The sequence below is a fragment of the Melospiza georgiana genome, chromosome 3, assembly GCF_028018845.1.
Source record: "Melospiza georgiana isolate bMelGeo1 chromosome 3, bMelGeo1.pri, whole genome shotgun sequence".
In the NCBI taxonomy this organism is placed as follows: Eukaryota; Metazoa; Chordata; class Aves; order Passeriformes; family Passerellidae; genus Melospiza; species Melospiza georgiana.
In genome coordinates this window covers 100,251,227-100,265,728 of record NC_080432.1, presented here as the reverse complement: position 1 = coordinate 100,265,728, position 14,502 = coordinate 100,251,227, and the positions used below count along the sequence as shown (strand labels likewise).

The 14,502-nt window shown below is 40.8% G+C and overlaps 1 protein-coding gene across 1 annotated transcript; it reads left to right on the top strand.

Moving 5' to 3' along the window:
* The first annotated feature begins 3,910 nt into the window (after nucleotides 1-3,910).
* On the top strand, nucleotides 3,911-14,319 carry LOC131081149 (glutathione S-transferase-like). Its single transcript, XM_058020043.1, has 7 exons — nucleotides 3,911-3,938; nucleotides 8,195-8,311; nucleotides 8,960-9,011; nucleotides 12,150-12,282; nucleotides 12,594-12,735; nucleotides 13,745-13,876; nucleotides 14,019-14,319. Exons 2-7 carry the CDS (start codon nucleotides 8,225-8,227, stop codon nucleotides 14,139-14,141), a joined length of 669 nt encoding a protein of 222 aa, XP_057876026.1. The 5' UTR covers nucleotides 3,911-3,938; nucleotides 8,195-8,224; the 3' UTR covers nucleotides 14,142-14,319.
* Nucleotides 14,320-14,502: the final 183 nt, after the last annotated feature.

Genomic DNA, 14,502 nt, shown 5'->3' with positions numbered 1-14,502 from the left:
AAACTCAGAAAATTCATTAGGTTTTTAATTCCTGTAAACATTTTTCCTCTTGAATCAAGATGGTTACAATTTTTCATATCTGTCAAACTTATCTGGACAGAAATCCAGCAACTGGTAGAAGCTGTCCTGATGGTAGAAGAGAAAGTGCCCTCCATTCTCTCCAAGTTTCCTTTTCTGCAGGAAATTAAATCAAAGAGTTATGCACACATATACATTTTCAGTTTTGAGGAAGACAGAATGTTTGGCAGTTTCTTGCACTCTTACATAATGCAGATGTAATAAGAGAGAATCAGAAAATACAACCAACAGAGTAAAATACAAAGAATACAGAAGGAAAAAAGCAGAGCTGGGAAATGCATGTGAGAAGTGAATTACAAATCAAATAGTTACAAAAATTATTAGATACATTATTTTTTATGCATGTGATTTCAGTATGAGAGACAGAGAAGGGCTTTCATCTCTCCTATCTTATGATAGAAGTGGAGGAACACAATTAAATAAAAGCAGCAAAATACAAGCAAATAAAAGCAACATTTTCACACTAAGACAGTGGATCTCATTGTTAGAGGATGTCATTGATGCCAGGAATTTAAATGGATGAAAGTAATGTGAAGGATATAATGAACACAGTGAAATCTTGAAAGATACTGAACATTCAGGGGCTAAGCAGCACTCCAGTGCAAAAAGATTAAACTGTGAAAGGCAGGTTATCCCAGTATTGATCACTGTGTGGTTTTAAACCTTGTGCTGTAGGCTTGTACCATCTGACTCGTACCTGCTTTTCTCTCTCAGCAGTTGGACCATCTGCTCTTAGGAAATTGCCTCCTCCCTCATCATCAGCCCTGAGCCACCATCTGATGAAGCTGATTTCACAGGCTTTTGTTGGCTTGATTAAAGGTTTTCCCACCCTATTCTTAGTAGTAGAAAATAAAAATATTCTTTAAACCTTAGTTTAGGTTATTAGTAGTTTTAGTTGTAATAATGCACATAAAGTGAGAGTCTTAGAAAGACCCCCACACCCCTAGACCCCCAGAACACAACAGATACCACATAGAGGAAACATACACTAATTTCACTAATTTTGGTAGAAACACAAGTTTCTACCAAAATATGATGCAATTACAATACATGAGCTATTTAAGTTAAATATTTTACAATTCCATTTGTAAAATATACTAAAGGTCTGTTTCAGTTATCTTTGAAACCTTGATCTTGCCTATCTCACACCTTGATAAAGCAGCCCTTTGACCATGTTGAGACAGATCAATAAAGACTAAACCATCCAAATAACAATGTACTAAAAACCAGATCTCCATTTAAACTCTCCTCACAGCACTAGAGTAGGTGTAAATTTACAGTGGGTGTAAATCAGAATTAGGGTTATTGTTTTCAGACTTTCCCATGCCAGTGGTCCAGCTGAGAGTCAAAGAGCTCAGGGAAATATGTGTGAGGGTTACTGCAGGCTTGGTTAACCTTGGTTTGGGCAGTCAGTAAAGCTTCCTGCACAGAACCAGAGCAGTCACTGAAGGTTTGCAGCAAGGCTTGAGTGATTCATGATTTGTTCAAACTATTCATGTGGACTCAAAGTATCTTTATCACAGTGGTGTTGTGTGTCAGCAGTTTAGGAGCTTGCATGTTTAGGAGTGCAATGAGCAGCATGAGGAGAATCCTCCTACACTTCTATGTTTAATTCTTTGGTGGCATTTAGTGTTGTACCCTGTGCTCAGCTCTGAGAGGATGCTGCACTCAGGCATCATTCCCCAGGCAGCTGCTTGGTGTTTCGTGAGGATTGCAGGGAGGTACATTTTGAGAAGACTTTGAACCTACCTCATCTGCAGCACAAGGAAGTGTGTCTGCAGAGCACAGTGGGAAGGTGACATGCCAGGGCATGGAATGCTCACTAGTTAAAATCTGCCTTTGCCCAAGCCCAGATCCCTTCAGCAGCACCTGGGCCCCATGCCCACTTCTTGAATACTCATGGGTGTGTCATGTGTAGAAGAAACTTATTTTCTTTTCTGCTCTAGAGGTTTACAGAACACCCATTCATGTTATAGATAACAGCAACCTCTTTGATATGATTATCTTCAGGTTCCAAAGGAGCTTTGTAATTACATTATGAAAGGCTGTGCTGGAAGCAAAATAAAAAGAGAGCAAGGGAGAAAGTCTTTCTGCCAAACAAGAATGGGTACAAGGGGAACAACAGACAAATCTAGATGTGGCCATAGTCAGCAAATCCAAAAAGTATCAGAATGCTTTGCTTGACCACTCAGTCATCCCTGACCCTTAAATTAGGGACCTCTCCCTCCCACTCTTTGCCACCAAGCCTACTGCTGTCCTTGGCAGCTTTTGCGACTGCAGAGAGGACAGAGACTACAGTCACATGCATGCTCTTCTGTGGTGTCTGTTCCACACACTCAGGTGCATGCTGACATTAAACACCTCAAAAACAGGACTAGATTAATCTTGATTCAGTACTGGATAGGTATGAACAAATGCTCCTTTCCTACTCAGCTATTTCTCTGTGTGCTGCATTCCTACTGGAGCCACATCTGTATTGCACGGGGATCACCGTGCCCGTGCGTGGTGGAGCATGCATTTACATAATGTTCAGGTAGTCCAAAACAGGGTACCTATTCTGCCAGCTGGGGATTGTTCTGGGCCTCTGCTGGACTTCTGATCCATATTTAGGATTTTTCTCTAGGGTAGCCTGCTAGTAACTGGGTTTGACATAGACAAAATACAGACACATGCATTTAATGTCATGCTTTACTCAGTATACTATGAACTTATGAGAGAGTTAGAAGTAGGCAAAGTGTAAAGAACCACTATACAGTTGGGTTTTGCTGACAGCATCAACCTCTGAAGCACATAAATTACAAATTTGCAGGAAGCCTCTAAGGGAAGTGCATCCTCTGAAGAAACTGTGAGCAATTACCAGGCAGAAAAACCATTACAAAACTCCACCTGAGAGGAAAATGTTACCCGGAGACTTTTGTCCTGAGATTCCCCATAGTGAGGTGCTGTGTTAGTAGAGCCATGGCTTTAGACAGACAAATACAATTTTGATAACAGTGTGGGTTCTATGAACAGATCATCAGATTAATTGTACTGATGTTTGCTGCAGGGGTGTAAAGCAATGCCCAACATCACATGTGGGTCTGTGCTAGAGGAAAGAACCTTGTCTTGGCACCCAAATCCCATTTCCCATTTGCTGTGCTATCCTTGTGTCTGTTCACATCCACTTTCAGTTTTGGGATTTTTAGCTGAAATACAGATAGAAAAGCTGAAACAATTACTTCTCATGGGTAAGAAAATTATCATTTATTTAATCTTTGAGTGTTAGCCATGTACATTCAATTTCAAAAATTAGTGCTATTGCCTTGAGACATAGGGTGGGTTGTGACATAAACTGCTCGTCCATTTTCTATATCAAGTAAGCTTGATACTGTATTTCAAAGTAATTGAGCCCTATTATTCCATACTTTGAGTAACTTCTCTATGCCATACAGCAGCAAAAATAAAGACCTGCCAAATAATTAAATAAGCCTAGAAACTTTAGTGTTTTTTCTTTAAATTATTACTATTACCTTAAATATGACCCAGGAAACATCTATAATTTTCTCAGTGTTTTCAAATGTCTTGCTCTTGTATTTGGGTAAAATGCCCCCAAAATTCCAAGAGAACAGTTAGAATAGATGGCTACCTTAGAAACTGTGAGGTTGGTATCATGGTGTAGTCAAATCAGCAAACAAAGACTGTCTCTGCTTGGGTGTCAGTTTTCAGACCCATACCTCTTTAAACAGGATAGTGTCAGTTTAAGAGCATTGGAAGGCTTTTTTCTCTTATTGGGTATGGCTGGAAACTCCCCCAAGCTGCAGAGTTTAAACAACCCTGGGGAACCTGCCTGTGCTGGGTGGAGTCTGAGTTAAGGTCAGAAGGTAAGAACTTAAAAATTCCTTTTTAAAGTGTTTGCATGACTATTTTAATGTGACACAACTAAGTTTTTTAGGGCATCTGCTGGTCTAATGTAAATTCTCTGCTTTCCTTAGTTGGTCTGTGTGCCAGGTAGACTAAAAATTGCTTGAGAGTTATTCACCAGTGGAAGCTGCAGGAGAGAAAATGCCAGAGAAAGGTGTGTTTTAATCAGGAAATTAATTCTGTGGTGCAGTCTAGAGCTGACAAAGGCAGCCATGAAACAACTGAGAGGACAAAGTGCAAGTCTCGAGCACTGTGTTATTTCTTCTGGGTTTGAGCAGGAGAGCTGGTCCGTGGGATATGCTGGACTCTAATCTCAGCTCCAGGGCTAAACAGCACTTCCTGCTGAGTGCTCCTGGTTTTGGAAGATGATGATCTCTTAAACTGGTCTTGCATCCTTGAGATGTATGCTTACAGAAATTCTGGACAGGCATGTTACTGAGGCTTACAAAGCAGTAGGAAATGGGATAGAAATATGGATTTTAGACAAAAACAACTAAAAAAATTGTATGTAGTCAAATTTTGTGTTGAGGCTTTTGCTAGATGTCAGGGCAGTGTATGCAAGATGCAATTATTTATTGTACTGCAGCATAAATTCATGACATGAACCAATTCTTCAGCAGTGTCTGGGTTAGTGCAGTAGTCCCCATATGTCCTGAGTAGTGTTTTGGCTATAGGGATCAGATACTACTTAATTAAAATTAGAAGGGTTTCCATGCCTGTTCTCAACAGTCCCTGGACATGTGGCCATTTGTACCTTTTGCAAGAGTCAATTTTCTTCAGCAGGAGAGGTCAGACATAGCTTTTCAGGAGCAAGAAACACCAGTTCATATCATGGACTACTTGTAAGCCTGGTGGTTTGTACTGTTGTTATACAATATATGTTAGACCATTTCCTATCTCTTTTTTTGTCCTCCTGCCATATGGTCAGGCTGATGAATGATAATGCATTTCTGTGACAACTGTAGAACTTTAACAGTTCAGTCATTCATGGAGCATTTGATAATTTCTTCCACAAGAAGTCATAAATCCACACAGCTTCCATAGCTGCCCACTGGCACAGCACACTCCAAATGCATACTGAGAATCAGCATAAATATTTACAGACTCAGAGCAGCTTATAGATCTTTGTTAATGCAATTAATTCAGCTGCTTGTGTGCTCAGCTTTGGACTGAGTGGTGGAGTTTCTGCTGCTTCATTCTCGGTAGTTAGTCAATAACCTGCATTCCAGGTTAATAATAATGTGACCACCCACAAATAACAATTCCAGATTGGTATTTAGAAACAGCACATCTGGTACATCTGCTTGAGCCTTTTAGGGTTTATGGCGGGTTACTGCACAGCTGTGATGTCATTGCTTTCCCAGGTGGAAGGAGTAGTGTAGTGGGATTTGGCATGTCAGTTATTATCCCAGAGGCTGTTTCTTGCCCTTCTTGTGCAAACAAGGTGAATGATTTACCACAGTGTGGCAGTCCCAGGACAACTGCAGCCAGCTTCAAAATCTTCAACACACAGCCTTGTGTGTTGCCCAGTGAGTGGGTCCTTCATCACCTTAGGTTATCAGTATCAGGGGTTTTCCTATTTCCTTGGAAGAGCTGTCTGGCACTGGCAGAATCCTACAACTTCTGAAAAGTGTTAGTTTTAATACCTGGTCTTGGAATGTTTTGAATTGTTTTAATATGATTTTCAGATAATAGCTACTCAACTTGCTGAATGTTGCACACATATTCTGTACTTCCCTTACACAAATTGTAACTTATATAGAAAGGCCCAATGACCATTTTTAATTAAGGCAAACAATGAGGAATGGGCGACAGCTGTACAAGATTACTTGGCTACTAATAAAGTATCAACATATTCTATCAAAAATTGATCAACTTTTTTAAACAGTACATCCTGAAAGTCTCTTAGTAAAACTAGAAAAATAGTGAAGGTCTGAGTGAAATCCTGAGGCCTTGGCTTTGTAGGCTGTATCTTTCCCCAAATAAATGAAAAAAAGTGTTGAGAGTCTGGATGAATAGGTTTGCTTTTTTAACGTAGAAGTTGCCAAGTCTCTAGTTAGTCGAGGGTTGTATCTTCTGATCTTTGGGAATCTCAGGTGTCAGTACTCACAGGGGAATAAGCAGCTAAACTGAGCCCACCAGACAGGACTCAGGTCCAGACCCACGAACTGAAAGTAGCTGCCTGTATGTGAGCTACAGGTGTCAGCTCCTGTATAGTCAGGAGATAGCGATGCATTCAGCAGATCTAAAGATTAAGGTGACTTTTAACCAAAACTCAAGAGGATTTTTTTGTTTGGTTTTGTTTTTTAGTTAGTTTGTTTGTTTTTATTGTTTATTTTTTTTTTCTGTGTTGGAAGCTTAAGGTAGGTAAAATCCACTCAGAGCTGACAGAGTTTTTTTAGTTAAAAAAAAAAATCTTATGGCAAAATTTAATTCTATGTTTGTCATTGTTCTTCTCACATAATTTAATGCCACATAAAATCTCTTGTTCATGTGAAATGGTAAAATGATGCCTGAGGCTTCTTACTCCTACTCTTCTTCTGCAAACAAAAGATAATGTTTCCAAGAGGATTGAGGTTCATATACTTGTTATTTCAGTCATTGGCTTTTTTAGTTAAAAGAAAGGTCTTATTTACTGTAAGTTTCTGTGCGTTACAAGTTGGGCCAATGTGTGTTGACATGATAGAGATGCAACGAAGCTGAAAAGTGTGATAATGAAAGAAGCACTAGCTAGTTGTTGTGAACTATATTGATAAGCTGCCCTACAGTGAAAAGTAGTTTCTGCATCACACAAGATGCAGAAACTAATAAAACACTGTCCCTAGAGCCAGACATTGTAATTAGGAACAGCTATTCGCACTTTAAAACTGAACATACTTTTTTTTCCATCATGTGTATTTGGATTATGTTTATTAAACTACCCCAAATATCCCAATTTATTTTAGTAGCATGACTTGGTTCTTACTGGAATTGCTCAAGGGGGAACTCTCAATCTTGTTTTTTATTTAGGTGAAGTTTGGGCAAAATATGTTCCAAATGTACTTTGTTTTAAGTACATCTACAAAGCGCTGTGGCTTGAAGAAAACATACCACTGGAGTGTACTAAGCCTGATTCAAATAGGAAATGTCAAGTGGATGCAAGGTGTCACAGATGTAATGCTGCAGCTTTGGCTTTAACTCTGGGGAAAACTGGAGTAATCTGGAAATTTTATTAAGTAAGGCACTCTGAGCCGTTAGGATATGATTAGAAGATCTGTTTTAAAGGGTTTTGTTCCTTCTGATAATCAATGTATGATACAAACATCTTTGAAGGGGAATGCTATTTGTGTTCTTTCAGTAATTAGGGCACGAGGCACAGAGCAATGAAGGCCTGGCTGTGGAGGTGCTCATGCTGACATCTGAGCACTGCCATCCAGCTGCTTGCCCCGGGTATGCAGCAGCGCGGTACGAACGCGCCGTCTCTGCCGTGCTCTGGGAGAGGTGCAGGTACAGCACAGCAGTGACAGCCTCCATGTGCCAGTGCCCCTGGAAACACAGGGCCCCCGTGCCCAGGGGATACTTCTCAGGCCACAGGGAGCCAATGCAGCTCAGTTCCACATCTGACTTTGAGGGACACCTCCATACATAGCAAGGAAATGGGCTGTAGCAATGCAGCTGGCTACAGGAAGATGGCCAAGGAAGCTCATCTTTAATGGAATAAAGGGAATATCAACAATTCATTCACCCCTCTTTGAGGAAAGAAATGGACTGCCTATGAAGCTGCAAAATGCACGTATGGCAAACAAAGCTAGACAAATTTCACCCTACTGGTAAAACATGTTTTCCTTTTCTTCTTTTCAATGATGATGATAGACAATGAGGTTAGGTGAGTAATTTCCCTGAGGATGTGGCAGGATTTTCAGTAGCTTTGTATAATTGTCTTCATACAGCAGTGTTCCCCCTGTAGCTAGGGACTCATATCACTTGTTTAAACAGGTCTGTGTTTGCTTACAGTCATAAGAAACCTCCCTGGCAGCACTGGGGAAGGCTTTACAGATTCACACACCTTTCCTTTCCTAGCACTGGCTGTGTGGTGACACTGGCCTGTCTCTCATTTTATGTTTTGAACCAAATGAAATTTAAACTCCAGCAGGTATAGCAAGAATAAAAGGTGCATCTCCCCTCAAAATAACGGTGCTTAAAACACCAGTTTTATGAGATACTGTTTTGTGCTTAGTATCTTTCAGGGAACCAGGAGCTTAGGATCATGTCAGGGAAGCCCAGGCTTACCTACTTGAATGGAAGGGGCCGGATGGAGCCCATACGATGGCTGTTGGCAGCAGCTGGTGTGGAGGTTGGTTGACATTTCCAGTAGAGTGTTACAGACTACTGTTCTCTACTTTCCTCAGTTGGGGACAATTTAACATGCATATGGCAAATAAAAGCTGCATGAGGGTGGCTAAATTCTTTTGTCCAGTGGCACTGCACATTTGTAAGTACCTTGTTCCATGGTTGATACTTGGGATGCAAACTCAGTGGCATTTAGAGTTTATTAGAAGTAGTAGCAATCTCCTGACGTAATTAATCACAAGGGGATAAAATGGGGATTTATTTAAAGGGCCTTTATTAATCATAAGTTATCTAGTTGTGCTAGCAGTCTTATTAAGTTTGCAGTTGCAATGTGTGTATGCTGGGGTGGGGTTAGAAATATTTGATGTGCAATGTGTTTCCCTTGGCACTGGCTCCAACCTCTTGTTTCTGTAGATTCCTGCACACTGTTTGAGCTTGGTCTTCAGTTATTTCTGAATCAGTGCACTGATGCAGAAGTATCCAGGGTGTGTGAGGGATCCTTGGGACATCTGCACCTAAACAGTGCAGCTGCAGATCTGGCCCATTACCTTTTGCTTGACTCAGTAATTCTGGGCATGGTTATGTGCTATCACTTAACAGAAGAAAAATGTCCAAATACAGCAGCTTGACACAATTCTCACTCCTTTTTCAGTTTGAAGAAGTTTATTTGGAAACAAAAGAGCAGTATGAAAAGTTAATCAAAGGTAAGATTCCTGACACCTAAGACTTAGTCCTTCAAAATAATTGTCCAGCCTAGCTAAACTTATGGTTTGAAATAATTTACTTAAACCAGTGGAAACTTCTGGGTGAACACCTTGAATAGTGCAATACTAGCTTTGAGAAACCTGCTATTTCCAGTGCCAAATAATTGGTATAAGCTAAAAGCCAGAGCTTCTGTGTTTATTGTGTTGATTGTGTTTATTCTAGTACATTAAACACGCGAACACTTCTACTTAATACAACTTACTTACCTATGCTGTTGAATTGTTAGCATGGTACCTGGCACAATTTTGGTCCAGGGCAAATAGAACTTCCTGAGCCTGAGGTGTGAAGCTTCTCCTAGTTAAAAAGCATGGAGCCAGCAGGGAGACCTGTGGAAAGCCTGGCGTGGTCAAAGCAGCATGCCACAAAGGCTTCATGCCAGCCTTGGGAGCAAGACCAGTTCTTCCCGCACACCAGTGCAAACCCCTAGCCACTGCTCTTGATATCTGGTCAGAAGAAATCCAGCAGTGAACCCCTCTACAGACACCCTGGAAAGAGAAGACCTTCCTGCCAGAGTGGAGAAGGAGTTGGGACAAGTGAGGAGCAGCAGAGAGTGCATGTGCCCCACAGTTTACCTGCTGCCCAAGACGAGTGAGAAAAACCTCGGAGCAGGCTGGGCTTGCCAAGCCATACAAGGAGGCTTGGAAGAGGTCTTGCCTGCATTGTGGCTGAGCTCAGAAAGAAAAAGCTGTGTCTAAAGAAATTCGGTCAGGGAAAACTAAAGTGAACAAAAATAAGATAGAAGTGGTATCAAGTAGATAAGAATTAAATTTGCAGGTCCAGATTGCTGGGACTCTTACAATGTGGGAGGACAGTGTAGTGTACACAAACCAATCATAGCTCCAAATGTAAGAGCACAGGTGCTGAAAGCCCAAATCTCTATATCCTTCACAAGAGTGGGTTATCTAGAAAGAGTGATACTGTAACCAGGATTGTATCTGAGCTTATTGATATCCAGAGAGAAGAATTAAATGGTTGTGAAAAGGATAGGGAAGTTTTATAAGGAAGATCAAGCATTTTATGTCTATATATTGAGCTTAAGATGGTGAGAACACAAAGAAAAAGGTGTGGTTCAATAGAATGGGTTGAAGAAAGATAGATAAATTAGTCATCCTGATAAAGGGGCCTCTGGAATGTTGCCAGTTGTGCAGGGCAGGACTCAACAGGAGGAACTCTACATTACTTCTCCCTTAAACTTTTTTCTCTCCCTACCAATATGATTTTTGACAGTTTCCTGTGTTTAGACACTACCACATCATTAGACTGGCCCAGGCATGACTTTTACCTGTGCCAGCTGATGATCCTCCAGGCAATGCCCCAGCAGTGGTGGCATTGTTCCCAACAGGCAGCTTGCAGAGAGACAGCTCTTTTGGAGGCAAAGAGAGTTAAATACCCTTGGTCTGTGCAGACCTGTACCTCTTGGCCTGTGGGATCACTAACCTGCTCAGTCTGTGCAGCCAAAGATTGCCCAGGTGGTACCTGGGTATCAGTGAGCTCTGCTGCTTGGTTACAAATAGCAGGTGATTGTTTTTTAATGTGTGCTGCACAGACCACCTTTGGAGAGCACAGCCCAATCCCTGGAATTACTGGTAAACTCCTTTTAATTCTGTATATGTATTCTGTGCTGTGAAGCAGTTCTCCCTACAAAATGAGGGAGGAGAGGCAGTCCACTACTGATTTTAAGAGGGACTCCTCTTTTCTGTATATAAGAAACAAATGGTGTATTCAGGCATATTTGCTGCGTTGCTTTTTGTCAAGGGCCAGAAAGACAAATTATATTTTTCACTTCACATATTTCTGCTGAAAAATATTCTTCCAGATCTATTAGTTTTCCTATTCTATTGCTCCCTAGATGGGTACCAAGTAATGTTTCTTCCTTAAGGTGCAGAGACGTGTTCTGGAAAGACAAGAACACACATGATCTTTCTCTGAATGTTTACAAGAAGCAAATACAAGCTATTTGTTGCTGCAGAGATAACTACTCTTTGAATTTCAACTGTAAATTAATAATGTAGAATGAGTGAAGAATATTAATTCTAGCCCAGCAAGTTATTTTAACAGCTTTGGAGAAAAAGGCAGGCAGATGTGCCTGTTGAAATGAACCTTTCTATCTGAAAGAAGGATTCACCAAACAGATATAAATTGAGCAATTAAAAGAAATGATTGACTTTGAGCAATGCAAGTGGCTGCTGCCTATTTTGTTCTGGAGTTCTGCTGTGATTATAAACAGGGCAGATTGTTCTCTAGATGCCATTAGTGTGTAGATGGAGGAAGGAGTGTCTCCAAAAACAGTGAATTAGTCCAGCAGAAAACTGGTCTAGAATAGACTGACTTTGCAATGCTAAATCTCTGTGTGTACTTAGCTCTCAGAACTGTCTCACTGAAAGCTCAGACAATTGCTCCTACCAGCACCAGCAGAAAATGGGACTGTAAAGATGTTTCTATATAGGCCTAAATTGTTGTAGAATGGCACTGAGACTAGGCCTGTAAAATCTATGGGGACACTCAAACTCTGGTCCTGAAGTGGCTGTGTGAAACTTATTCAAACACCAACAGCTGTCACAGGCTCTCCTTTAGCTCTGTAGCTTCAGGATGTTTAAAGTGGCCTGACCCTTTCCTGTATTCCTGCAGCTTGGTCTTGCTGCAGTACTGCCCATGTATGTCCCTGTCAGGGAATTGATCTGCATTCAAAAGAATTGGATTTTTTTAAAGTTCAGATTTACTAGGTATCTTCATTCTCCTCCTATTCCTTGGGTTGGAAGTGCTGGTTCAGGCTTTTCCTGCCAGCATGAGGCAGGCTCCAGAAGTGCAGAGGTGCAGGCAGGGCCAACTTCCACCAGCCAGTGAAGCTCTGTCAATGCTGTCAAGCCCAGGGCCTAGCTGTGCTGTGGTGACTTTGCTACAGGAGTGTGATGCAGGCTGTTTTATCTTCCCCACAATGTTAGTTGTCCTGTGAGTTGTACAGTTGGAGCAGGACATCAGTGGTCTCCTACTCTGCAAGAGAAATGTGCTCAGTGTCTCACTCTCCTGTACACCTTGCAGGAGGAACTAACAGGCTTTCCTTCACCTCTCCACCCTAGATGGATTCCTGCTCTTCCAGCAAGTGCCCCTGGTTGAGATCGATGGGATGAAGATGGTGCAGACCAGAGCCATCATGAGCTACATAGCAGGGAAATACAATCTCTATGGGAAAGACTTGAAGGAGAGAGCCCTGTATGTAACACCTCCTATCACTAACACAGCAGTCTGTTATTTGATAGCTACATTATATAAGCCAAATTCAATCCTGTAAATCCCATATAAAGGCATCAAAAAGGCTAACAATAAGATTTAACCACTGCTTCTGAAATGCTCCTATCAGAAACAGGCTTCTTTTCTTTTAGAAAAATATTCAGGTTTCGTTCATGACTGTGAAAATTGGCACTATATTGGTGATATAAAATTCCTGTAAGTTGACTTAGTTAATTGGAAAACAGATGAAATAACTTCTGTGCTTTTTTCTCCCATCTTCTCCTGACCAATAGGATTGACATGTATGTGGAGGGAATATCAGATCTGATGCAAATGATTTTGATGTTTCCTTTCTCTCCACCTGATGCAAAGGAGAAAAATCTTGAGTCAATTAAGGAGAGAGCAACTAACAGGTACTTTCCAGTATTTGAAAAGGTAAGTGACAGCAAGTATGTGTCTATCAAACTTGCAATTATCCAAAAAGTTTCTGCAAAATAAGAATGTGTTTGTAGTGTAGGTCAGTTCCCAATCCTCAGCGTTTTTGGCTATCAGAAAAGGGGAAATACAGCAACACATTTTCCTCTCTTTGTTTGCTTGTGTTGTCAGGACTGTGGTATTTGAATATCTGTGAAGCAACATGTTCTCAGCTGTACAGAAAAACTTTTCACTAAAAGTTTTGTGATTATTTTTCTTGAAGGAGCAGTTCTATACTTATATTTGTTTGAAGCCCATCTCTCTGCCATACTTAATTTCATTTGGAAAAGTTTCACTGGAGGAACGCCAAAATCCCTTGTACACAAATCTTGTAGAGAGGAGTACTTTAGTAAAACTACAGTCACAGATTCATAAAACAATAAACCCAACCCATATGATTCATGCATCTGGCAATATTTCCCACTTTTGTAATATTGATTTAGTTTTCATGCAAAACAATAATAAAGGCTGAACATCACACAAGTTCTTAGCACTAAAATAGTCTGTTCCCAAAGGCAGGGATTTTCTTTAGTTAGTTGTTGCAATTCTGCATTTCTAAGTTTGCTTCTTGATATCAGCATTGGACATCACTTCACATGAAACATCTAAATGGGAGTTCTATGAATTCCTTAAATTGCTTGTTGCTTCCTCCGTTGTCCCTATTTCTAATTCTAGGACTGTTACTAGTCTACTGAGGCATGTGGTTTTGTTTCTGTTCCTAGTGCCCATCATCATTCATTATTACTTAGTGACCAAAGTTTGTAGTCTGTGTACTAGAACATGAAATGAACAAAACTTCATTTTTTCCCAGCAATAATGAAATTTAGGCGCAGCTTCAGCTGAAAAGTCCACCCTGAAATTTCAGATAGAATTGCTGCTCAGCTCTGCAGCTGTGCTGTGAGGTTTAGATGCCAAGGATGCCCATATGCCCCACTCTCATCTGCAGCCCATGTTTTCTTGTCTTCTCCAGGTTTTGAAACAACACGGCCAAGACTTTCTTGTGGGCAACAAATTCAGCTGGGCAGATGTTCAGCTAATGGAAGCCATTTTAGCAGTGGAGGAGAAAGTTCCTGATGTGCTCTCAGGGTTTCCTCAGTTGCAGGTAATTTAATTACTGAGCATGCTGTATTCAGGAGCTAGAGGTCAGTCCTGAAGTAATCATCTCCCCATGCTGGGTAACTGACATTTTTGTGGCTGGAATTCCTCTCTTGCTCTGTTTTTTAATTATTTTATTTTTTTTTTAGGTGTTTAAAACCAAAATGAGCAATATGCCTACAATTAAGAAGTTCCTGCAGCCTGGCAGCCCAAGGAAACCCCCACCAGATGCCCATTATGTAGAAACTGTGTTGAAGGTTTTTAAGAAATGAAAGCCTTGCCACCTTTGGTGAGACCCAAAATGCTGGGAGAGCAGGAGAAAGCAGAGCAGCAACCCCAAACCCTAACCCAAAGAAGAAGGAAGCTCAGCAAATTAGTATTGTTTTAGTTAAAACCAGTACTAGAGGAACAAAGCAACCCATACCAGAAATAAAGCATTCTGTTACACTGGCAATGTGACAGCAGCTTTTTCTTTATTGATATGGCAAATGCTTGGCAAAACATGAAAACAAAGGGGTATGGAGGCAAAAAACTATTTGTAGGGTTGGGAGTTTACTAATTTGGAAAAAGAACAATGCAGTGTTAGTATTGGCAGAATACAACTTGTTGGAGAAGATATTTTCTACGTGATAA